This window comes from Microcaecilia unicolor, chromosome 4 (genome assembly GCF_901765095.1).
Source record: "Microcaecilia unicolor chromosome 4, aMicUni1.1, whole genome shotgun sequence".
NCBI classification, from domain to species: Eukaryota; Metazoa; Chordata; class Amphibia; order Gymnophiona; family Siphonopidae; genus Microcaecilia; species Microcaecilia unicolor.
Genome location: NC_044034.1, coordinates 239044270 through 239067877, shown reverse-complemented (window position 1 = coordinate 239067877; position 23608 = coordinate 239044270). Strand labels below are relative to the sequence as shown.

General features: G+C 44.8%; 1 protein-coding gene across 1 annotated transcript in view; it reads left to right on the top strand.

Moving 5' to 3' along the window:
- UBAC2 (UBA domain containing 2) overlaps positions 1-23608 on the top strand; it is a 482592-nt gene that overhangs the window by 276644 nt on the left and 182340 nt on the right. Inside the window, exon 5 of the mRNA XM_030201351.1 lies at positions 18234-18357. Coding sequence (XP_030057211.1) covers positions 18234-18357 — 124 coding nt within the window. The remainder of the gene's footprint in view (positions 1-18233; positions 18358-23608) is intronic.

Sequence of the window (23608 nt, the reverse complement as noted above, 5' to 3'; positions counted from 1 at the left end):
GAACTATAGTGCTGGGAATGAGTACATAAAGTCCAACATGCATGTACTAAACGTTTTAAGGTGCCTTAATGAGCTGAATGCATATCAATGATTGCAAATTTCTAGAGGGGGCAATGTTCGATAGGCCATTTGATACAGGTAATCACCTTGACCCACATTAGAACCCTGTTCATAGTATGTTGCCATATAATACTAAAGTTCAAATCTGATCCACAGGCCATCTAAGAAGCTTATAAGGGGATTTGTGTACTGTTAGAATAAGGCTATATATGAACTCTTCCGCAACACTATGATCAAAATATTATGTTAAGGCTGCATTCAATGGTCTGTAGCACCTGAAAACTAAAGTGTGAGGTCACCACCTATAAGCAATTTGTTTGCAATGAGGGTAAATAGAAAATCTGATTTCCATTTTGATCAAGGTGCAGTATTCTGCTAGTGTGTAGTATTTGCAGCCCTTTTTGTTTTGTTTTTCATTAGGTAGTGTACTGGTGTTTTAGAGCCCGGTGTAATTACAGTGCTGCCTTTCCACGCATAAGGTTGTAGCTCGTCCTGTCCTTGGAATTAGTGCTGTTATTGTTTGGTAAGGTTATGAGTGTGTTTTTGCACAAGTTTGTGTATAGTGTTTTGCAGTGGAGAGATTGTGTTTTGGCCTTACTGAGGTGGCACCAAAACATCAGAAAAGGTGCAGAGCCTAAATCATGACACACTACCTCTTGAAGGATCTACATATAGTGCAGGGGCTCAGCTCGGTGGCGGACGGAGGGGAGCGGGTGGAGGGGGAGCGGCAGGGGCGGTGACCTCGGGGGGGGGCAGGGGCGGCCTTGTCCCGGGCCCAGCCCAGTCTCTCGGCGGCCCTGGTCATTCCCCCCCCCCCCACCCCCCAGCGAAGAACAAATTGCTGTATGAGGATATCTCTTATCCCAGATTCCAATTCAAAAAGGGGCAGAGCCACAGGCAGATTGTTTTGGTCTCCAATAGAGGCACCAAAAGCTACTGGTGCAGTTCCTCTTTATGGCCTACAGAAGCATCAGCAATTCCATATGTGCAACTTGTTTTCAGCAAGATGGGTATGAACTATAAGATCCAAATGGCTCCACATTTCTGAAAAGTCCAGTTTTCTTCTTTGTTGAATTGAAGCAGCTATGAAGAAGGCTACAAAGTGTAGGGAGTTTTCCATGGCTTCTGGATCACTTGGTCAAGAATGTGTTTCAAGGAGTGATGCTTTTGGCTCACATGGCAGGGCATCATCTCTACATAGTGCAGTACATGCATACAGTCTTTCAAAACGTTTAAGTTCTTTTGCCTAGATTCTCCTTACAGGCTCAGGCAATTTTAACAGAGGCTGATGAATGTGGCACTCATCTTATATATACAATGCATGATGCCTTTCTTGTCTAGAGTTCCTTCTTCAGCCATTGCTGCCATTCAAAATTGCTGAAAATTCCAATATCCCAACGCGTCCCTTTGACTCTTACTAAAGATTTTAACTAGCAAATCTTATTATTGTACGAGGACAAGCAGGCTGCTTGTTCTCACATGTGGGTCGATATCCGCGTCAGCCCAGGAAACGGCAGATTTTTCCCAGGAAAAATAAAAACTTTTGCTAGAGTCTTCTGGCGCGCGAACGACTTCCCGCCCGTCGGGTGAGCGTGCCTCTTCAGTTTTCTTTTCTCCGCATTGAGGTGCGGTAGTTTTTTTCTGCGCTCCTCTCAGGCCCAGGAAACTGTCTTTGTTTTTCAATATTTTTCTCCTAATTTTTTCTTTATTTTATTTTATTATTGTCATTTAAAAAAAAAAAAAGTTACCCATAGAGTATTTTTAGTTTTGTTCCCTTTCAAGTTTCCTTTGTTTTTTCGTTGCGGCCGGGTTATTCCCTTCTTTTTTGTGTCCTTTTTCATTAATCAGGCACAATTGTCTCTTTTGATTTCCCCGAAGCCGTTGTCCCTTCCATGTCATCGAAGACACCCAGGGGCTTCAAATGTTGTACTCGGTGCAACCGGACCATCTCAGGTACCGATATCCATGCCTGGTGTATCCAGTGCCTTGGGCCCAACCATAGCCTAGCCACTTGTAGTCTGTGTCTTCGTATGAAGAAACAGACCCAAGCGTCTAGAGAAGCCCAACGAGAAAAGCTTTTTGGGGCTCGGTCTGGTCTTTCGACATCGGTACCGAGGTCGTCAGCGTCAACATCGAAAGGAGCATCGATGTCAGGAGGAGAAGTAATGGCTGCTGAGAGACCAACTCGCGCTGGGAGCAGCGAGGCGTAGACTGGGTCTCCACCTGCCTCGAGGCCTTCTGTTATGCAGGCCCCCCGGGACTGACCTTCGTCGGACCTGGCCCCGAGGAAACATGAGGATACCACGTACTCATCGGTACCGGGTGTCGAGTGAAAGCGAAGAAGCACCGTCATCGTTCTCCTTCGACACACGTTGCTGCAAGCTCCAGGGCGTTGAGAGCATCGGCACCGAGAGATCGCTCCCCCTCGATACAGGAGGTGCCAATGCGTCGGTTTCCTAGCAGCCTGGTACCTGCTCCTGAGCCTTCACAGATTCTGACACCGCCTGTTCCACCGACCCCACATCCTTCTCAAATGGTGGCTCTCGATGAGCGCATCCGGGCCTTGTTTCCAGAACTTCTGGAGGGACTGCTACGTCAGTCAGCTTCGGTGTCAGGGGTGCATGCGCCATCTGGCCCTTCTCCTGCGGTGAGGTCCCCGACTGCGATGCCACCTGCTGCCACCCAGGTCGACTCCCCTTCGACGTCGGTGGAGGGAGCTTCTCCGCAGTCTGAGCGGGTGTCGGCCTCTCGACATCGCCATCAAGGACATCGTTCCTCGGCGTCGAGGGAGGTCCAGTGTCAAAGTACCTTAGCAAAGGTCTTATCCGATACTGAGCAGGAACATTTGTGGGAGTTAGAGGAAGATCCCAGGTACTTTTCTTCTGATGAGTCCTATGGGATTCCCTCTGAACCTTCCCCTCCACCAGAGAGGAGACTATCTCTGCCGGAGAGTCTATCATCTCCATCTTTTGTACAGGAAATGGCTATGTCTATTCCCTTCCCTGTGGAAGTTGAGGATGAACCCAGGACTAAGATGCTCATCTTAGTGCAATTAGTGCTTATCATCGTCATGTAGAGGGTGAGCCTATCTCTGGACAGCCTTTAGTTGTTCATTTCATGAGAGGTTTGCTTTTGTCAAAGCCCCCTGTCAAACCTCCACCAGTGTCATGGGATCTCAACGTCGTCCTCACCCAGCTGATGAAAACTCTGTTTGAGCCACTGAATTCCTGCTATCTGAAGTACTTGACCTGGAAGGTCGTTTTCTTGGTGGCTGTTACTTCAGCTCGTAGGGTCAGTGAGCTTCAGGCCTCGGTAGTGCATGCACCTTATATCAAGTTTCATCACAACAGAATAGTTCTCTGCACGCACCTTAAGTTCCTGCCGAAGGTGGTGTCTGAGTTCCATCTCAACCAGTCAATTGTCTTGCCAACATTTTTTCCCTGTCCTTATATCCGCCCTGGCAAAAGCAGTTTACATACCTTGGACTGCAGGAGAGCATTGGCCTGTTACATGGAGCGGACAAAGCCCTTCAGACAGTCCACCCAGTTGTTTGTTTCTTTTGATCCCAACAGGAGGGGAGTCGCCATTGGATAATGCACAATCTCCAATTGGCTAGCAGATTGCATTGCCTTCACTTATGCACAAGCCGGTCTGACTCTGGAGGGCCATGTCACGGCTCATAATGTTAGAGCTATGGCTGCGTCAGTGGCTCACTTAAAGTAAGCCTCCATTGAAAAGATTTGTAAGGCTGCAACGTGGTCGTCAGTCCACACATTCACATCTCACTACTGCCTTCAGCAGGCTACCCGATGCGACAGTCGGTTTGGGCAGTCAGTGCTACAGAATCAGTTCAGGGTTTAGAATCCAACTCCACAGCCCTAGACCCATTTTTGTTCCAGGCTGCACTCTCAGTTAGTTGTTTATGGTTTCAGGTCAATCTATGTTATGTCCTCGCCCTTGCGAGGCCCAATTGACCAATGTTCATTGTTTTGAGTGAGCCTGGATGCTAGGGATACCCCACATGTGAGAACAAGCAGCCTGCTTGTACTCGAATAAAGCGAAGATACTTACCTGTAGCGGGTATTCTCCGAGGACAGCAGACTGATTGTTCTCACAAGCCTGCCCACCTCCCCTTTGGAGTTGTTGTTTGTTTATATGCTTTTTGATTTAACTGAAGAGGCACACTCACGTGATGCGTGGGAAGTGATGCACCCTGCGCGCTGTTTGCGCGCCAGAAGACTCTGGCAAAACTTTTTATTTTTGCTGGGAAAAATTTGCCGTTTCCCGGGCCGACACGGACGTTGACCCACATGTGAGAACAATCAGCCTGCTGTCCTCTGAGAATACCTGCTACAGGTAGTATCTTCACTTTATTTCAATAATAATTGCAGTGTTGACTATCAGTGGATTTTTTGGATATCCACAATGAATATTCATGAGAGATATTTGCATGCACTGTCTCCACTACATGCAAATCTCTCTCATGAATATTCATTGTGGATATCCCAAAAACTTGACTGGCTGGGGTGCCTCCAGGATCAGGTTTGGGAACCACTGGCATAAACAGCTTGTCTCTGGCCTGGAGTCCCAGAGTTAAAGTTCAGTATTCAACACAGTTGGGCCTAACTTAGCCCTAAAGTCCAAAGCTACACTTTCCAGCAGGATTCCAAGATAAAGTTGGCCTACCTTAGTGGAGCTTTTGTGTGTTATATGCAAAGGGCAATTGCAGTTGTGAAGCACTGAGAGTTCATTCACGCCAACTGGATCCGGTTTATGTTCTAATAGCATTTTTTTGGAGCTGTGCTGCACATGCGACCCCTGATGCAAGCATTGTGATTCCAAAACACAGCCTGTGTCGGGTCTTTGTACAAAGAGCCATTGATCCCAGTCGTGAAGTCCCTTTGTGCTGTGTCTTAGCCCAAATTACAAAGAATTGTTAGGCAAAGAATTATATATTGCCTATGCAGATGCCTGACGGCTCGGTCACTTCCCGAATGGAGGAGATAGTGCAGATGCTAACTAATTTCTTCAAAGAAATGTACTAGGCTGATTCAGTTTTCTGCTGATCAATTCAGGGAACATTTACAGCACTCATGCATGCTGAGACTCCCCCTGGACACTATAGATTTTTTTTTAATGCCTCCTTACAAGCAACAGAACTTCAAACAGTGAGCAAGCAGGCAAAAAATTATTCTGCCCCTGGCCCAGATGGATTCTCTTATGAATTGTATAAATTGTTAGTCCCGCAGCTTTGTGGACCCTTATTAGCATATTATAATGAGGTTATATCACAAGCAGCCTTACCCGCTTTGCTAATGAGGTTTTAATTTTGTTACTACTGAAGCCTGGAAAGCCAGAGGAAATTCCCGATTGAGACAAACCAATTTCTTTAATTAATGTTGACTTGAAGCTGTTATCTCTAATGTTGGCAAACAGATTGGCCTCACATTTACCTCTTGTTATAGGGGATGATCAGGCTGGTTTTGTAAAGGGGAGGTAGGCTGTTCTTAATGTGAGAAAATTGATTCTAGCCTTGGCCTATAGTAAAAAATCTCAAATTCCTACCTTATTGGTGAGTTTAGATGCGACCAAGGCATTTGATAGAGTAAGCTGGCCTCCTTTTTCATACTTTGCAATATATTGGTATGGGGGGGGGGGGGGGGGGGGTTACGGAAGCTGTTTCTACACTACATAATAATGCTAGGGCTTACCTTTTGGTGAATGGGGTACGAGCGAACGCCTTTACTATTGAGAGGTACCAGACAGGGTTGTCCCCTGCCTCCCCATCTCATTGTTTTAACTGTGTAGCCACTTTTGTGTACATTACAGAGAGAGAGGGAGGTATCAGAGTTGCAGTTTGGCCCTACATTGTTGAGGACTCTGGCCTTTGCAGACGATTTTCTTTTAATCCTAATGGACCCTGCTGTTTCCCTTCCTTTAGCTATAGAACTGATGGAGGAATATGGCATCCTTTCTGGGTTTATTTTGAATCTGGCCAAGTCCATTTCACTTCCATCTACCCCCAGTTGGGTGGTTTGTTTCCATTACTTTGGGCTGAGGAGCACCAAATATTTGGGGTGCACATTCCTGTAGATTTTACATTTTTGTATACTATGAATGTTTCTCCCTTTTTGAGAACTACTAAGGATAGGCTGCGTACATGGGCAACCTATCCACTTTCTTTAATGAGAGAGCGAGCTTATATGCTGATTGTACCTTGTTGGGTGTATATTTTTCAAATGTCATCATTGTTTTTAAAGGTGCAAGAAGACATTAAACAAACTAATACAAACTTATTTGTGGCAAGGGAAGCGATAGGACGAGACTTTTTGTGACTGAAATATATGTCAGTTTTGAGAATTTGCATCTTCTGTCTTTATATGTTCCACTATACAGAAGGAGATGCATATTTCCCTATTTCTCTGGTGTTGCATTGCATGCAGAGTTTGGCATCTTAGGGTTCAGTTTAATTTTTGTCTAAATTAGTTCTTTTAACTTGTGGCCAATAATCTTATATTTGAAGAGGGGCTATTTGTGTTCTGCATTGTGACCGAGGCCAGATGTTTTGATAGGGGTGGGTACTGGCAGGGGCATAGCTACGGGTGGGCCTGGATGGGCCCAGGCCCACCCAATCTCGGCTCAGGCCCACCCAAATGACAACGACTGGAACGGCGACTTTTTTTTACTCGAAGTCGCAGCGATGAACGGGCGGGCAGCGCTTTGGTAGTAAAAGCAACAAGGAGGCAGGTCGACTGCTCCGTCATTCACGTCCCTGCTTGCCCTCTGCGTCCCGCCTTCCTCTGACGTCATTTCCTTTCGGGCAGGCGGGACGCTGAGAGGGCAGGGAAGCGAAGGACAGAGTCAAACCTACCTCCTTGTTGCTTTTCCTACCGCTGCCTGCCCACTCGTTCGTTGCTGCAACTTCGGGAGTGCAAACAGCAAGCAAACCTGTGAGCTGCTTCATCCACGTTGTCCTTACAGGTGGCTGGGAGATGCTGCGAAGGGGGAGGGGGGGAGACGCTGGACAGAAGGGGGAAGGGGATGGGCAGAAACAGGATGGGCAGGGGAGAGAGGAGAATTGCTGGACAACAGGGATTGATGGAAGGGATAGGGGAGAGAGGAAATTTGCTGGAGATGGATGGAGGAGAGGGCAGGAGAGAATGGAGAGTTGCTGGACGGAGCGGAGGGCAGGGGAAGGAGGAGAATTGCTGGGGATGGATGGAGGGGAAAGGGGAGATAGGAGAATTGCTGGGGATGGATGGAGGGGAAAGGGGAGAGAGGAAATTTGCTGGAGATGGATGGAGGAGGGGCAGGGGAGAATGGAGAGTTGCTGGATGGAGCGGAGGGCAGGGGAAGGAGGAGAATTGCTGGACAACAGGGATTGATGGAGGGGATAGGAGAGAGAGGAAATTTGCTGGAGATGGATGTAGGAGAGGGCAGGGGAGAATGGAGAGTTGCTGGACGGAGCGGAGGGCAGGGGAAGGAGGAGAATTGCTGGGGATGGATGGAGGGGAAAGGGGAGAGAGGAAATTTGCTGGAGATGGATGGAGGAGGGGCAGGGGAGAATGGAGAGTTGCTGGACGGAGCGGAGGGCAGGGGAAGGAGAAGAATTGCTGGACATGGATGGATGGAGGGGAAAGGGGAGAGAGGAAATTTGCTGGGTATGGATGGATGGATGGATGGAGGGGAGGGCAGGGGAGAGAGGAGAATTGCTGAACATGCAGGGGACAGAGGACATTTGCTGGATATGGGTGGATGGAGGAGATGGCAGGGGAGAATGGAGAGTTGCTGGACAGATGGAGGGAGGGGAGAAAAGTCAGGGAGGAGATGCGCATGGATGGAGGGGAGGGAAGAGAGCAGAAATGCTGGAAATGGATGGAGTGTAGGGCAGGAAAGAGGAAAAATGTTGGACAAGGATGGAGGGAAGGAAAGATAAAGGAAGGAGATGCACATGGATGGAGGGGAAGGGAGAGAGGAGAAATGCTGGACATGGATGGAGGGGAGGGAAGACAGAGGAAGTAGATGCGCATGGATGGAGGGGAGGGAAGACAGGAAGTAGATGCACATGGATGGAGGGGAGTGAGGAGAAGTGCTGGACATGGATGGAGGGGAAACTGCTGAGTTTAAGGGCTGGTTTGGAACACGTTGAGGGCAGATACTGAAACTCGAGGAAGGATAGGAACAGGGCTACAGATGGTAGACAGGACACATAAGGACACAGGAGGATGGTGGACATGGTGAGAGAAAAAATATCAAATGGAAAGAAGACACTGCATAAAACAGAAGATACTGGGACCAAAGCGAATAGATCGGACAACAAAGGTAGAAAAAAGTATTTTATTCAGAATTTATTAATTGGAATATGTCAGATTTTTGAAATGTGCATCTGTGATATTTTGCATGTAAGTTTCAATTTTTCTGGTATTGCTGCATGCTGAGTCTGACTTCTTGAGTTAACTTTCCAGTTCAGTATTTTGCCTTCATATTTTTTGATTTCTAGTTCCTTGTGTCATGTCTGTTGTGTCATGTGTTTTTCAAGTGTGATCAAGGTGCAGTATTCTGCTAGCATGTAGTATTCGCAGCCCTTTTTGTTTTGCTTTTTTTCACAAGGTAGTGTATTGGTGTTTTAGAGCCTAGTGTAATTACAGTTCTGCCTTTTCAAGCATAAGGTTGTAGCTCATCCTGTCCTTGGAATTAGTGCTGTTATGGTTTAGTAAGGGTATGAGTGTGTTTTTGCACAAGTTTGTGTATAGCATTTTGCAGTGGAGAGATTGTGGGATAATGTAATTATATTTAAAAATATCAATTTTTCCATTAAGTATGTATGTGGTTATACTGATGCAGGGCAGCTGTTGGGCAGACTACTTAGAAAACCATCATCAAGTGAATTCTAAGGCATTATTTTGTAGGATCCCAAGAGACACTACTTATATAGACAGTGCATGCCCACCCATATTAGCTCTGGGCCCACCCAAAATCTCAGGTCTGGCTACGCCACTGTGGCACACATTGGTTGATGTTGTGGCCCCACATGAGAAGATATGTGTCAGCCCTCCCTCAGCCTTTTTGGACTTAAAGCAGCCCCGATTTTAACATTAGCAAAGACCACTGGAATAGGAGGCAATAAGAAGCAGCTGAGCTGGGACAAACCCAGGATGGTCTGAATACCCCATCAGTCTAAGCCTGTGCAGCAGCAAGGCTAATATTGGCAGAATCTGGCAATGCTAGGGGCAGACTCGTAAGTCAGAGGTCAGAAAGCTCTGGTGCCCAGTTCAGTGATAGGCATTGAACAGTAGCACAAACTGCAAGCAGATGGGCTAAGGAGCTCTTTGTGATACAGGCTAGTAGTCAAGCAGAGAATATAAGAGCTGGGAATGGGCATGCCCCTTATACATATACTGTGTTACTTGGATTAATTGTGTGCTTGCTGTAAAAAATTTAATTGGTTATATATTATTGCATACGCTTATGTAAAACGTAATAAAATGCAGCCATTCACTCTGGTTTCACAGACTTTTATGTGCGGGGCAGTGTAATATGTGAAACAGTGTAGCTTCACACCTCTTTTGCTTTTATTGTAACATGGCTGTATGTAATGGGTTGTTTTTCTATATTGTGGTAAGGTTATTAGTATGCATACTGAGGTGTCACGTTTTGTGCTTTGTAACTTTATTTCCTGTGCCTTCAACAAATATACATTAGACTTTTTAACAAAAAACTGTTTTCTCTTGTTCATTTTAATCTCAGGTTTTAGATCAGTACACTGTACATTTTTGTTTCACCATTTGGATCAGTATGGTGCAGACCAGCAATAACTTTTAGTTATTGGATTGAGCAAGAGACATCAAATTATGATGCTGAATAAATATTGAGAAATTAAACAGCATTAGTTTTCTTTTTCAGAATATTAGCTTACCTCTTTCTTGGCTCTGTTGCTTCCTCTTTTGGTCTTATTTTTTGCTGCTGTTTATTTGTCCTAATGTATTCCTAATATTTTTACACATTGTGGAATGAAAGGTATGTTGCTATATTATAAATACTTCTACCTCCACTTCTTAAATCTTCATTATGTTCACTCATCATTTGTTTATCCTATATTCATTTTCTGCATGTGTGATAATGTTGCCTACATGGGCCACTGATATTGATATGGACAAGACAATCTTGGTTTTCCTAAATTCCTAGCAGTGAGAATGGTTAAATAGAAATAACTTTTAGAAACTTTGAGGAGTAGTGTCTTCATATGAGCTGAATGTAATTCTAATTGATAAAGAAGGATCTTTAGTCATATTTTCTTTTTCTAATAAAATCTTAAGAGCAATAACATCAGTGTCATTTACATAAAATATGATACAAATCATTCTATTTAACAAATACAATTCCTTTTCTAAATCTCAGTTAAGGAAGAGAAGCTTAGCAATCTGTTTAACAGCCAGCCAAATTACTGACACTTTTTTTGTGATTATAGTACAGCTGCAAGGTATAATGAAGTGGAAGACTAAACCTTTGATTCTGAGAGTCTTGTATGACTGTAAAGTTTTGATTCTGAGAGTCTTTTATGACTGTAAAGTTGTATCTTTTCAACTACATTAACTGTCATTAATTTTCTCTGACCTAGGGCCAGATGCACTAAAGTCCTCGGAAGAGCCCTTCCCTTACCGATTCCATAGCGAATCGGTAGGGAACGGCCATGCATCAAGGAAATGGAATGCAAATGAGCTGCTCGTTGTAGCTCACTTGCATTCTCTATTCCCTCAGAAGCCAGTTGGCCGGTCAAGCATGCGCAGAGCAGCCAAGCATTATGCTGGCTGCTCTGCGCATGCCAAGGACGTTCTTCACTAAAAAAAACAAACAAAAAAAGGACGTCTCTGACAAGCAAAAAAAAAAAAAGGATGTCGTACTTCTTAATTTTTACTCTCGCTCTTCTGTTTTAAATCTTCCTTTGAGACATTTTTCCCTTCCTCATCGGCAGCTGAAGAGAGGGCTAATGGACAATTGTGAGGCCCCCCCACAGCCTCTCAGCCAATCACAGCGCGTTTAGCTGACACCAGTGACATTTAAATGCTCTGTGATTGGCTGAGACCTGGAGGCAGGGCATAATCAAGCACCCTTGAAGAAAAGCCCGTCCTGCTCATCAGGGACGTCCTTCTAAAGTGCCTAACATGGACGTCCTTCACTAAACCAAAAAAGGACGCCCCTGACGAGCAGGACGGGCGTTTTTTCAAGGGTGCTCGATTATGCCCCTCCTCCAGGTCTCTCTCAGCCAATCACAGTGCGTTTAGCTGTTACTGGTGTCAGCTAAACGCGCTGTGATTGGCTGAGAGGCCGTGGGGGGGGGGGGGCCTCACAATCGTCCATTAGCCCTCTCTTCAGCTGCCGATGAGGAAGGGAAAAATGTCTCAAAGGAAGAATTAAAACAGAAGAGCGAGAGTAAAAATTAAGAAGTACAATGTCCTTTTTTTGTTGTTGTTTTGAGTGAAGGATGTCCAAAAAGGACGTCTTTTTGGAGTGGGTTTTTATTATTATAAGTGAAGGACTTCCAAAAAGAACGTCTTTGGAGTGGTTTTTGTTTTTTTTTACAGATGAAGGACGTCCAAAACGACATTTTTTTTTCTTCCGATTCTTTCCTTTACCCCAACGAGAGGTGTAGACCTCCCGTTAGGTTTTCCACGGTAAGGGGAAGCTCATTATAATAGCCTTTGGATCATCTGCATTCCGTTTTAGTTAGCTGCTACCGTGATCAGAAAATGGCTCGGATAAGCCTTTTGTGTGTGCCACAGTTTACTACTTGCTCGTTAATGGCTCGTTAAGTTTAGTACATCTGGCCCCTAGAGGCTTCAAATTGAGACTCCTTCTCTATGAGTAACATCCCGCCCTGAGAAACACACACCTCCTCCCTCTTTAACATTCTCTCTCTGTCTCTGAGAGAGACACATGCGCTCTTACTGTAGCTCCCTTTCCCTCTCTCCCTGTGACTGACAAGCAAGAAAGCTCAAAGACTCTTGGCCCAGTGGCGTACCAAGGGGGGGGGGGCGGTGGGGGCGGTCTGCCCCGGGTGCACACCGCTGGGGGGGTGCCACGGCGTGCGCCTGCTCAGCGTTGGCTGAGTTGGCACGTTCGCTGCAGCCTACAGCTCCCTCTCTGCCCCGGAACAGGTTAGTTCCTGTTCCGGGTCAGAGGGAGCTGCAGGCTGCAGCGAACGCGCCAACTCAGCCAACGCTGAGCAGGCGTGCGTCGCGGCACCCCCCACAGCGGCGTGCACCCGGGGGGGGGTTCTTTCGCCGGGGGGGTGCTTTGGCGGGGGGGGGCGTCCGCGCTGCATCGGGGGGGGGGGGTGCTGCACCCCGGGGGGCGGGGCGCCGCCCCGGGTGTCCGCCCCCCTAGGAACGCCACTGTCTTGGCCAACTTTGTGGTGTGCTGAAGCACAGCAATCAGAATACATTTATATATGTTCACTCTTAAGACTAAAAACATTGTTCATGCTTTGCAATAAAAATCTAACCTAATATACATTTTGCAAATTTTTATAATGTCAACCAATAGATATTGAATTTTCAAAGCAACAGCAGGTAGACTCAGCTAGTGCTTCTCTTTTCGACATACCTCCCATTTTTCTTTCAACAGCTTACTGTTATAGCAAGGGGTAAGAGAATCTTCTTTTTCAGGAAAGCTCACCTCTTATTTTTATGGCTGATAGTAGAACGATTTTCTTGTGAGATTTAAGGCCTTACTGGTGGCAATTTTTAAAGGTATTTCTGGGTATAAAAAAAAACATTTCAGGGGACAGAGCTGGGCAGGATTAGCACTTTACACATGTGTCTTTGCCTTTCCTAAAGTATCTGCATAAATTTATCAGGAAAAAGTACCCACACAAATAGCAGGTACTAGTTTGTGTGCATTCTTTTTCGTTGTCAAATTGCAAGGAGAAATATTTCCCTTTGAAAATTGGTGTAGAGTCTGTGGTTAAAAAGCACCTACAGATATTATACTTGTGTGCACTGTTTGAAGATTGCCAGCATAGTTCCTTTCACCTTGCTTTCAACTCAAACATAGGTTATGCCTTTTAAAATGCAGAAAACATTACTTTCTTTTGGTAGTTAATCAGCGCTACATATGCCAGTGAAAAGTTGAGTTAAGAAAAACATGCTGATAATACTCATGCAGTAGGTTATATATAATAAAAATATGAACATAGCTTAGCTTATCATGCATGCATATTTTGTAAGAGACACATGCTAGCATTCTCTTTGCAAAGTCATGGAACTGCAAGACAAGAGAGAATCCAGGGCCATGGAACTGGAAGCAGACACAGCAGCTCCTAAGCAAAAAAATAAAAAAGATTGAGAAATGCCTGGTAGTCAAAACGGAAGGAGTGCTTGGATTGGGTTGGCACAAGGAATGACAGTCCTTGGGTCTTATGGAAGGAGTGTGCTAGATTTGAGCAACAACAGAGACACAGACACTGAAATCATTTCTTTACTAAGTAACAATAAATCACCTATTATTGGATTACAAAACTGCTAGTCTGTTTTCACAGATCAGGAGTTCACACTGTTGAGCCTGGAACCAAAAGCAATGCTGGTTGCACTGATGGTGATCATGACAGCAAATCAATTTTATACATAATTTGACAATAAAGATTATGATTATCCCATATGACATATTACTTATTATTGTAATTTGACACACAGTCCCTCCCCTCCCCCCATGGGAGGGCCTGTGTGTTTTTCTGAGAGGAAGCGATTGAGGTGCCTTGGTTTATGCTTCCTGCTAAGTGTAGGAGTGAGATGAGAGGGAAAGCAGAACCTTTATAAAACTTATTTTTCTTCTCTTCATCTTGAATTCTGAGTGGATTACAGCATAAACACAAAATAATTAATGTGATTACACTTAAACCATGATAAATGATACATAACAATTTTAAACATTAAAAACTAAACAAAATCAACTCACAAGCAGCAAATAAAGCCTAGAAATAAAACAATTAATCTTCAATGAGAAGACAAAATATCAGTCTCAAGTCAGAAATTGGTGGGCAAGGAGTTCAACAACCTGGGACTGGTGACTATAAAAGCTCAAGAGCACAGCAAAGCCCTTCTATCAGTCTTTTCTGAATGAACAGCAAACAAACCCAGATGTGCTTTGGTTTATGTTTGGAGGAAATATGATTAAGCTGCCTGATGCTGACATAACTGGGGAAATTCCTGGCATAAAGCTTCTGTTGCACCCTTTTATTTTGTCTGCCATCACTACTTCTTTTAAATATTGGTTACACATTACCCAGGTGATCCACATTGCCAGTCCAACCAACTATACTCTCCATTTAAATCCTCTGGACATACTGCAAGGACCCATGCCTAGTTGCCTCTAATGGTTTCATGTCTTCTTTGACTCTTTCTTTTAAGGTCATATCCTAATCATAAGAGCGATTCTTTGATTCCCATGCATTATAATGAAACATGATTACATTGGTGACTTTGAGATAATCTTGGTTATCATTACATCATACCAGTCTTGCTCTGTGATCAGTATCTTTGGAGAGTGTTGCTAATCTTCCTCCTCTTCCTGCTTTGCATGTTTCTTGGTGCTCTGGGTCTTCTATTCTGTGTTGTTTTGACCTCTCTTTACCACTTTAGCAGCACCTTGGGGTGGTGTTGCCCTCACAGTAGAGTGGGGAAATGAATGTTATATTACTCCATTGTTCAGAAACCTTAAGGGAGTAATCTTGAAACAGCAGCACCTTGGAGCCCTTGTACAGAGAGCGCACATGTTTAAACAGTTCCAGGATTTGAGCTTTTACAGCATAATTCAAATAACGGGCGATGACAGGTTGCGGCCTGGCGCCTTCTTCTCTTCTACTTCCAACTTGGTGTGCTCTTTCCACATGCACAGGGCCCACTTCCTCAGGCAAACCAATCGCCTCTGGTAACCATCTCTCCCCTATTTCTTTTAAGTCCGCCTCTTTAAGGGATTCTGGCAAACCAATGATTCGAATGTTGTTGCATCTCCCTTGATTTTCCTGATCTTCAACTTTCTCCTCTAGTTGTTTCTGCCGCTACTCCATTGCTCCCATGCGGTCTTCCATCTTGCGCACACCACTCACACCCACACGCATCGACCTTGTTCGCATAACACCTCTTCCAGCTCTTCAAAGTCCCGCAAAACAATTCTCCTGCACTACTGTTCCATTGCCTTCAAACTATCCATCGCAAATCTTTACGGGGGGTTGCAATAAAGGGAGAATATTCCCATCGAGGGAGCAGAGCTGAGCTTCCAGGCGTCTGCTCACGGCGCTACCGCAGGTGACCCCGCAAATTGGATGCTAACAATTAATTATTGACATTAATTGGCACCATTTAGGGGTTCTGTAAGCCTTGGTGCCCAAATCCCATAGTGTGCAACCTAAAATGGGGTGTGGCCATGAGAGGGGCATAGGTGGGTAAGGGGCCTTCTCAAAAGTGTTACATAATTATGGGGATCTGCGCCCAACTTGCACACCAGGATTTATACCCTAATTGGGTACCAGGGGCATACCCAGACCTCAAAGTGGTGGGGGGTCCAGAGCCTAAAGAGAAGGGGCACATTTTGTCCCCCTCCCCTGCCACTCCCCCCCCCCCATCACAACGCCAGATACCTTGGCTAGCGGGGGTCCCCAATCTCCACCAGCTGAAGCATTTCTCCAGCGATGCTCTCCTTACGTTGCCTGCCCTGCTTCCCCTCACATTGTGCATACTCGATTTTAATGAAATTGAGCATGCGCGAAGTGTCGTGCATGCTTAGTTTCACTAAAACTGAGCATGCACGCGATGAGAGGGAAGCAGGGCAGGCAACGTAAGGAGAGCAGCACTGGAGAAATGCTTCAGCTGGCAGGGGTTGGGGATCCCCACTAGCCAAACCAGGGGCCCATAGCTACCCCACTGTTGGGCACAAGAAACCCCAGTAGGCACCATTCTGGGGCGCTCATCCCATAGTACCCTTTATAGAATAGCGTTGATTTTTCCTGGCACCTCTTTTTCAGTTCCACTTACTGAATCTGGCCCTATTAAAAAAAAAATGTAAACAGGCTTAATTACAATCATAATAGACCCCCCTCTAACTCATGATCCCTACTCTCTTCTTCTTCCTACTCCCTCCATTGCCCTCCCTCCAGTTGCAATTCTTTTCCTCTCATCTTAAAATAATTTCCCATACCTACACCCCAATAGGAGTACATGCTCCATCAAAAACACTAATCCCCTTGCACATCAAATCACAGCTTCTGAATCCTTGAATATGCAGTGTTGACTCTTCCATTGCCCAGCTGCAGCCCCCTGGATTTACCCCTACCTTACCCTCCCCACCATTGTAAATAAATATTTATTTAGATTACTTGAGTGTACCTAATTTCATCTGTACCCTATGACCGCCCATTGCAGAGCCTCCTTTATATTGAGAGAGGCCCATCTCCTTAACGTTTAAATGTCTCTATCATATCTCCATTATCCTAGGTAATCTCGTGTATACCTTCTTAGGTCTTTAAGTCTGTGCCTATATGTTTTATGATGAAGACTACTGACTATTTTAGTAGTCACCCTCTGGACCGACTCCATCTTGTTCATAACCTTTTGAAGATGTGGTAGTAGTTGATGTGGATAGGTAGACTAGATAGAATGTATAGTCTTTTTCTGCCATCAGTTTTCCGTTTCTTTGTTAAATGTTCTCTATCACTTCAGTGGCTACTCACTTAACCCTCCCTGTTTAAATTTAAAATTTAATTGGCCAATATTCAAAGTGATTTAACTGACCAGAAATGGTTCCTGGCCAGTTAAATCACCTATTCGAGGTTAACCAGTCATTTTCTGTGGCACTTAACCGGTTAGTGCCATTGAACATGACCGGTTAGTGCCTATCTCAAAACGTAACTATTTAGGGGTGTTTTGGGAGTGGAGTCAGCACTTGACCAGTTAAGTGCTGATATTCAGCATTTAATTGGCCAAGGTAACTGCATAAATAGGACTGTAAAAGTCAGTCCTATCTTTATTCAGTGCCCCTTAGCCAGTTAAGTATTGAATATTGCATTTAACTGGCTCCAAAACCCCAGAAATTCAACGCCAAAGCCCAGACATGGCCCAGCATTGAATTTCAGAGCATAATGCTGCCAGCAGACAGCAAAACGCTGAGCACCACCAACTGAATATCAGCTCCTAAGTTTTTTTTAGGATAGAAATATTGTTAAGATGTAAATGGATTTTTAAAGTACTTTCAGCATTAATAGTTTTGTACAAATGGTTAGTAGAATAATAGGGCATTATTATCATGAAATCAATTGTATTGTAGCATATATATACTCAAATATAAATTGAGATTTTTGAGCCAGAAAAACAGCCCAAAATTTGGTTTATATTTGAGTTCTCACATGATGATTGGTGCTTTTGTCCTCCCCTTCCCACCCAATAACCAGCACTACTGTCCCCATATCATCCACAATTCCCTCCCTTCCCCGAGATGTCCTGGCACGACTGGCTCTGCCCCCACTATCCTCCAACTGGAAACTCCTACTCACTCACTCCCTCTGTTGTAAAGAGAAGACCTCCCTCCCAGACCCATTGTAGGATCCCTCCTCGGGCCTACCTCACAGCCCCTGGTGGTGGGGCAAGAGCGATTCTACCGTGCTCTTGCCTGAGCTGTCTCCGTACTGAAAATGACTGGTACAAGTTTCAGCAGCAGTCTCGCTGCAGCCATTTTTGGAACAGAAACCACATGGCAGGAGCATAGCAAGATTGCTCCTGCCCCAGCTCACCACTTGGAGCACCAGGGTTGTAAAGTAGGCCCAGGAGGGGGGTTTCCTTTTCACAACGAGTGGGAATTTCCAGTTTGGGGAGGGGGCTGGGCACAGAGCCGACCGTGGCAGAATGCCTTGGAAAAGGGAGGGAACCCCAGGAATGCAGGGTGCCACGGGGAAGGGAGGGAGGGAAGGAGAGAGAGGATTATTCAGTTTATGTTTGGATGGGTTTATTTTAGACTATATATGACAATTTAATTTACTATACACATATTAACTCTTTGAGAGTAATATTTTGGTTAGTTTGGTTTAGTGTTTTAGATTTGACTAGAAATTGCCAGTCAGTCATGAAGATAAGAAAATATATACTTTTTTGTCATTCTTAATGGCTTTATTTGTTTTTATTCTACAGCTTGGGTCCCCTGTTTGCCTTATATGTGCCATTTTATTGTTCCATTCCACGAGTACAAGTGACTCACATTTTAGGCCAGCTTCCCATTACAAACAAGACCTTGGTTTATATTGTGGGTCTGCAGGTACAGTATGTTATTCACTGTTCATTTTTGAATCGAATTACCAAATCTAGTTTACATGTTAATTTGGCTGGATGATGTAGTGAAGACAGTGGTAAATTCTATAAGTAGCACCTAAAAATTGGTGCCAATAATGTGACTCGCTTAGCACAATTCTGTAATAATTATGCTTCCTTTATAGATTTGCGCTTAGCACTAAGGTGCATCTAACTATAGGCGGCTGCAATTAGGCCTGCTATAAGCAGCCTAAATACTAGCGCCTAAGTTAGGCGCACTTAGGCGTGATTCTGTATCAATGCGCATAAAATCTGGGAACGCCCCAGTAATGCCCTTAATCATGCATGATAGGATTTAGGTGCAATCTGTTATAGAATCGGATATGTGCCTAATATCTCATTATTGCCAATTAGTGCTGATAATTTATATCTCCCAGTTAGTGCTGATTAGCTTGTTCAATTAAGTTTTGCACACACTTTATACAATCATGCTAAGTGTGTCTTTAATTGGCACCGGTTTTTCAGGTGCAGTTTATTGAATTTGGCCCTTGGTGTATCTGGTTTTAAAAAAGGGTTGGAGGAAAAATCCACAATCTGCAATTAAGATAGACATGGTGAAAGCCATTAAATCTCTGGGATTCCTAGCATGGAATAGTGTTACGTTTTGGGTTTCTGCCAGGTACTGTGACCTGGATTGGCCACTGTTGGAAGCAGGATACTGGTCTAGGTGGACCATTGGTCTGAGCTAGTATGGTTATTCTTATGTTCTTATGTTGCTTTTATAAACTAGGCTTAAAATATGCATTTCTTTGAACTTTTTATCTAGGCGCCTCTGTTCTAAAATTATCCCTTTATGGCCATTTCATATTTTTTTCCAAAATTCTCTGCAAGATCATTCTTCAGCTATGTATTTATATATTGTATTTGCACATTAGATTAGAACAGTAGCATTAGCAAATTTTTCTGACAAGTGTCTGCAAAGCAGCACCACGATGTACATGGATATATACTGGTAAGAGTTTAGCAGCATATAATCTCTGAAATGCATTGTATTACTCATAAGGAAAGAAATGAGAATATAAAGGGAAAGAACTATTGTAGTCATTTACTGAAATACAAGAACTATTGTAGTCATTTACTGAAATACTCTTTGTTAGTAACAGTGGCGTAGGAAGGGCGGGGTGGTGGGGGCGGTTCGCCCCGGGTGTCAGCGGGTGGGGGGGGGGGTGCTCCAGACAGCCCTCGTCTCCTGCCCCCTTCGTTTTTTTTTAAATCCATTGCAGCGACGCAGGCAGCCCTCGAGGAAATAGGAAGTTACCTCAGAAGAGGGCGGGACACAACAGGGGAAGGCCCGACGCTAACGAGGTGATTTTCTACCTTCACAGCACACGCAGGGCAGACGCGAAACGCTGCGTCGCTGCAATGGATTAAAAAAAAAAAAGCGAAGGGTGATGGCAGGAGACAGGGCTCTGTCAGCTCTCCACGAGGGGGGACGGGACCGGGTCGGGGGAGGGTCAGATGGAAGAGGGGGAGCTCAGAGGGGAGAAGGGGAGTGCTCAGATGGGAGAAGGATTGGGGGTGTTCAGAGGGGACAAGGGGATTGGGAAGGGGTGGGGGAGCCCAGAGGGGTGTTCAGAGGAGAGAAGTTGATTGGGGATGGTGGGGGAGCTTAGAGGGGAGAAGGGGAAGGTGGGGGAGCCCAGAGAGGAGAAGGGGATTGCGGAGGGGTGGGGGTGCTCAGAAACCCTAGTAGCGCTCTAGAAATGTTAAGTAGTAGTAGTAGGGGAGTGCTCAGATGGGAAGAAGGGGATTGGGGAGGGGTGGGGGTGCTCAGAGGGGAGTGCTCAGATGGGAGAAGGGGTCTAAAGCTGGAACTGGGGTCTGACAAGGGGCAGGAGGGAAAATGGGTCCATGCCTGGGGCAGGTGGGAGAATGGGTCTGGGGCTGAAAAGGGGGGATGCAAGGCATGTGGTGGATGAAGGGGGCTGGAACTGGGGGCTGAAAAGGGGACAGGGAGAAGTGGCTGGGGGCTGAAGCTCGGGACTAATGGAAGAAAAGGGCTGGGGACTGGTGGGATAGTGGGGCTGAAAAGGGGGGCAGGTGGGAGATGTGGGCTGGGGCTGGAACCAGGGGCAGGTGGAATAAGGGGGCTGGAACTGGGGGCTGAAAAGAGGGGGCAGAGAGAGAGGGGACATACCCTGGGGGGAGTGTGAGGGAGGGCAGACCCTGGATGGATGAATGGGAGAGGGAGGGCAGACGGATTGAAGGGGCAGAGAGAAAGGGCGGATGGTGGGTGGAAGGGGGAGAGAGAAAGAGGGCAGACTGGGGCAAATGGTGGATGGAAGGGGCAGAGATAGAGGGCAGATGTGGATGGAAGGGAGAGAGAGAGATGGCAGACTGGGGCAGATGGTGGATGGAAGGGGCAGAGAGAGAGGGCAGTCAGTGGATGGAAGGGACATTAGAGAGGGCAGACACTGGATGGCAGAGAGAGAGAGAGAGAGAGAGAGCGAAGACAGATGCTGGATGGAAGGAAGACTGAAAAGAAGATGAGAAAAGCAGAAACCAGAAACAACAAACTGTAAATAAAATACATATTTTTATTTTTTTGCTTTAACATGTAAATAAGGTAATCTTTTTATTGGACTAATTTTAATACATTTTGACTTAACTTTCAGAGAACTAAACCCCCTTCCTCAGGTCAGGATAGGATACTGTAACAGCACTATACTGTATTGACCTGAGGAAGGAGATTTTGGCCCCTGGAAGCTAAATGTATTAGTCCAATAAAATGGTATTTTATTTTCTGTATTTGTTTTATTTCTATTTGTTAATTTGTAAAGTGGTGATTGGTATTTGTTAGTTTTTTCAAATTTACATCTGCTGTCTTTATATTTTGCATAGTACTAGGGGACATTTTCTGTTTCTTTGGTGTTGCATTGTATACAGAGTCTGGCATCGGGGGTTCAGTTCAATTTTTGTCTAAATAGAAAGTTTATTATTACTTATTCTATAGTGGATTAGGGTGTATCTGTGTTTGTGAAAAAGACATGGCTTTCAGTTGGCATTGACTGTGCAGGATTGACGATCTGTACTATTCTGTCTGTTTTCGTTTTACAATAGGTGAATTGATGTTCTAGTGTTCACTGTAGTGTTTAAGATGCTTTCCTTTTCCTTGTATGACTCGTACAAATTACTGCTTATGGTATGGTATAATTGCTCTATATATAGGTCCTGAGTGTTTTGTATTCTCGGTATGCCTTGTACTGGATTTTTTTTTTTGGGGGGGGGGGGGGTGTTAAAAAATGACCGGCCCCGGGTGTCAACTACCCTAGCTACGCCACTGGTTAGTAATGACTTCCATTCACAAGGAGAAAAAACGTGATAGATGTGTGCTGTTAATATGCTGGTGGATGTGGTATCTTTTTAAATCTCCTTGCTTCTACTAGCATCTGCCACAATTTTTTTTTTAAATAAAGAGCAGTGAAGAGCTTTTGGAAACAAATATGAAGAACACTGGGGATGTGTAAGCACAACAACTCTAAAGATTCTTAATGTTATGTAAAAAGTTCACCTTTCTCGTGTTGAAGGGCATTGCAGAAAGCAGCAGAAAAGATCAGCTACAATGAACACACAAAAAAAGAAAATGACAAAACTATGCCATGAGGAAACCAGAAAGTATTTTAATTGGACTCTGCAGTAGAATAGTGCATGCAAGTATTTATCTCCCAAAAGTTGGTGAAGCAAAATGCCATCTGCACTTAGTTACGGAGTAGGATAGACAGCATCTGTCTTCACGTCTTCGGACAGAGGGATCCATTAGAGGACAATGCTGTTTGAATAATCTGAGATGAGTTGGATCGATGTTAGGTAATTTTATGTTAAGTGCAAAACAAATACTGTAACAGATGTATTCTGAAGACAACAGTTCAGCCATTACACAGATAGTGTTCTTTCATGGGAAACTGTAAAGTATATTGAGTAGATTACTGAAACAAACATCTACTTTAGTGCATTTTTTCAGCAGAGTGTGAACGATTTACAAGAGTCTGAAAACTTTTACAAGGCATTGTATGTGAGTTGTTTTCAACCCCTGACCTAATCATATCTCAAAGCCCACTTTATTGCCTGGTTAAAGGCATGTGGCTCAATGATTCTCTTACATACTTTTATCTGGTAAGGGGCGAAGAATTTTCAAACAGCTAATTTATTAGGTAAATGACTTCTGAATATCACCCTCTTTAGCGTTTTCAAACAATCTATGCTTAATTAACAACATGAAGCCTATAAGCAGCAGGGAAATCAGATTAAAGTAGCCTATTAAAAATCAGCTTGTGTTCTCAAATTTCTTAAAAGCCTGTAAGAATTTTATTTGAAATCTGTTTATCAACTTTTCACATAATGAAGAAATGTACAACAACTATTCCTGAACCAAAAGAACTCATAACACCAATCTGTAGAGAGCTTGGACTCTTATAGCTCCTCACAGTAATCTCAAATTTGATCATCAGAACCCAAAGCAGATGAAACCACCCACTTCCCCCCCCCACCCCACACAGAAACGAACACCAACCTAGGTGCTCAAGGTCAATTTACAACAATAACTTATTCAAGATAAGACTTTGTACTCAAGAGGACAAAGATTGCACATAAGTTTCCCAAATGGCCCAAAATCTCAGTTTTCGTTTCAGAGTAAGGCATGAATCCCGAGCCTCCTTGGAGGAATGCATTTCTCTAATGCCAAAAGGTAGGTGCAGAACTCAGAGTCCAATGTTGTAAAATACATTTTTTGCCCACAACACTGGCTTTATATATAAAGATACGTTCCTTCCGCACAAGTGGGTCACAGCGTTCCACCTGTCCAAAAAGAATTCCAACAGGAAAAGGTATAATAGATTTGTGAAGCAGCCACTCCCAGTAGCCAATCAAACTACATCAAAAATCAGGGCCGTGCCGATGCGGTAAGCGGGGTAAGCGCCGCAGGGGGCGCCATCTTCTGGGGGGCGCCGCCGCTGCGTGCTTACCTTGCCCCTCCCGCTCCCATGTAGGAACTGCCCGCCCTCTTCTCCCCCCCAAGATCCCTTTCCTTTTTTTTTCTTTTAAATTTACCTTCCTTCGGAGGAAAGGGATCTTGGGGGGGAGAAGAGGGCGGGCAGTTCCTAAATGGGAGCGGGAGGGCAGGGGAGAGAGGAGCATAGATGGGAGGGCAGGGTTCATGGAAGGGAGAGAGGGGAATTGCTTGATCGGGATGAATGGCGGGG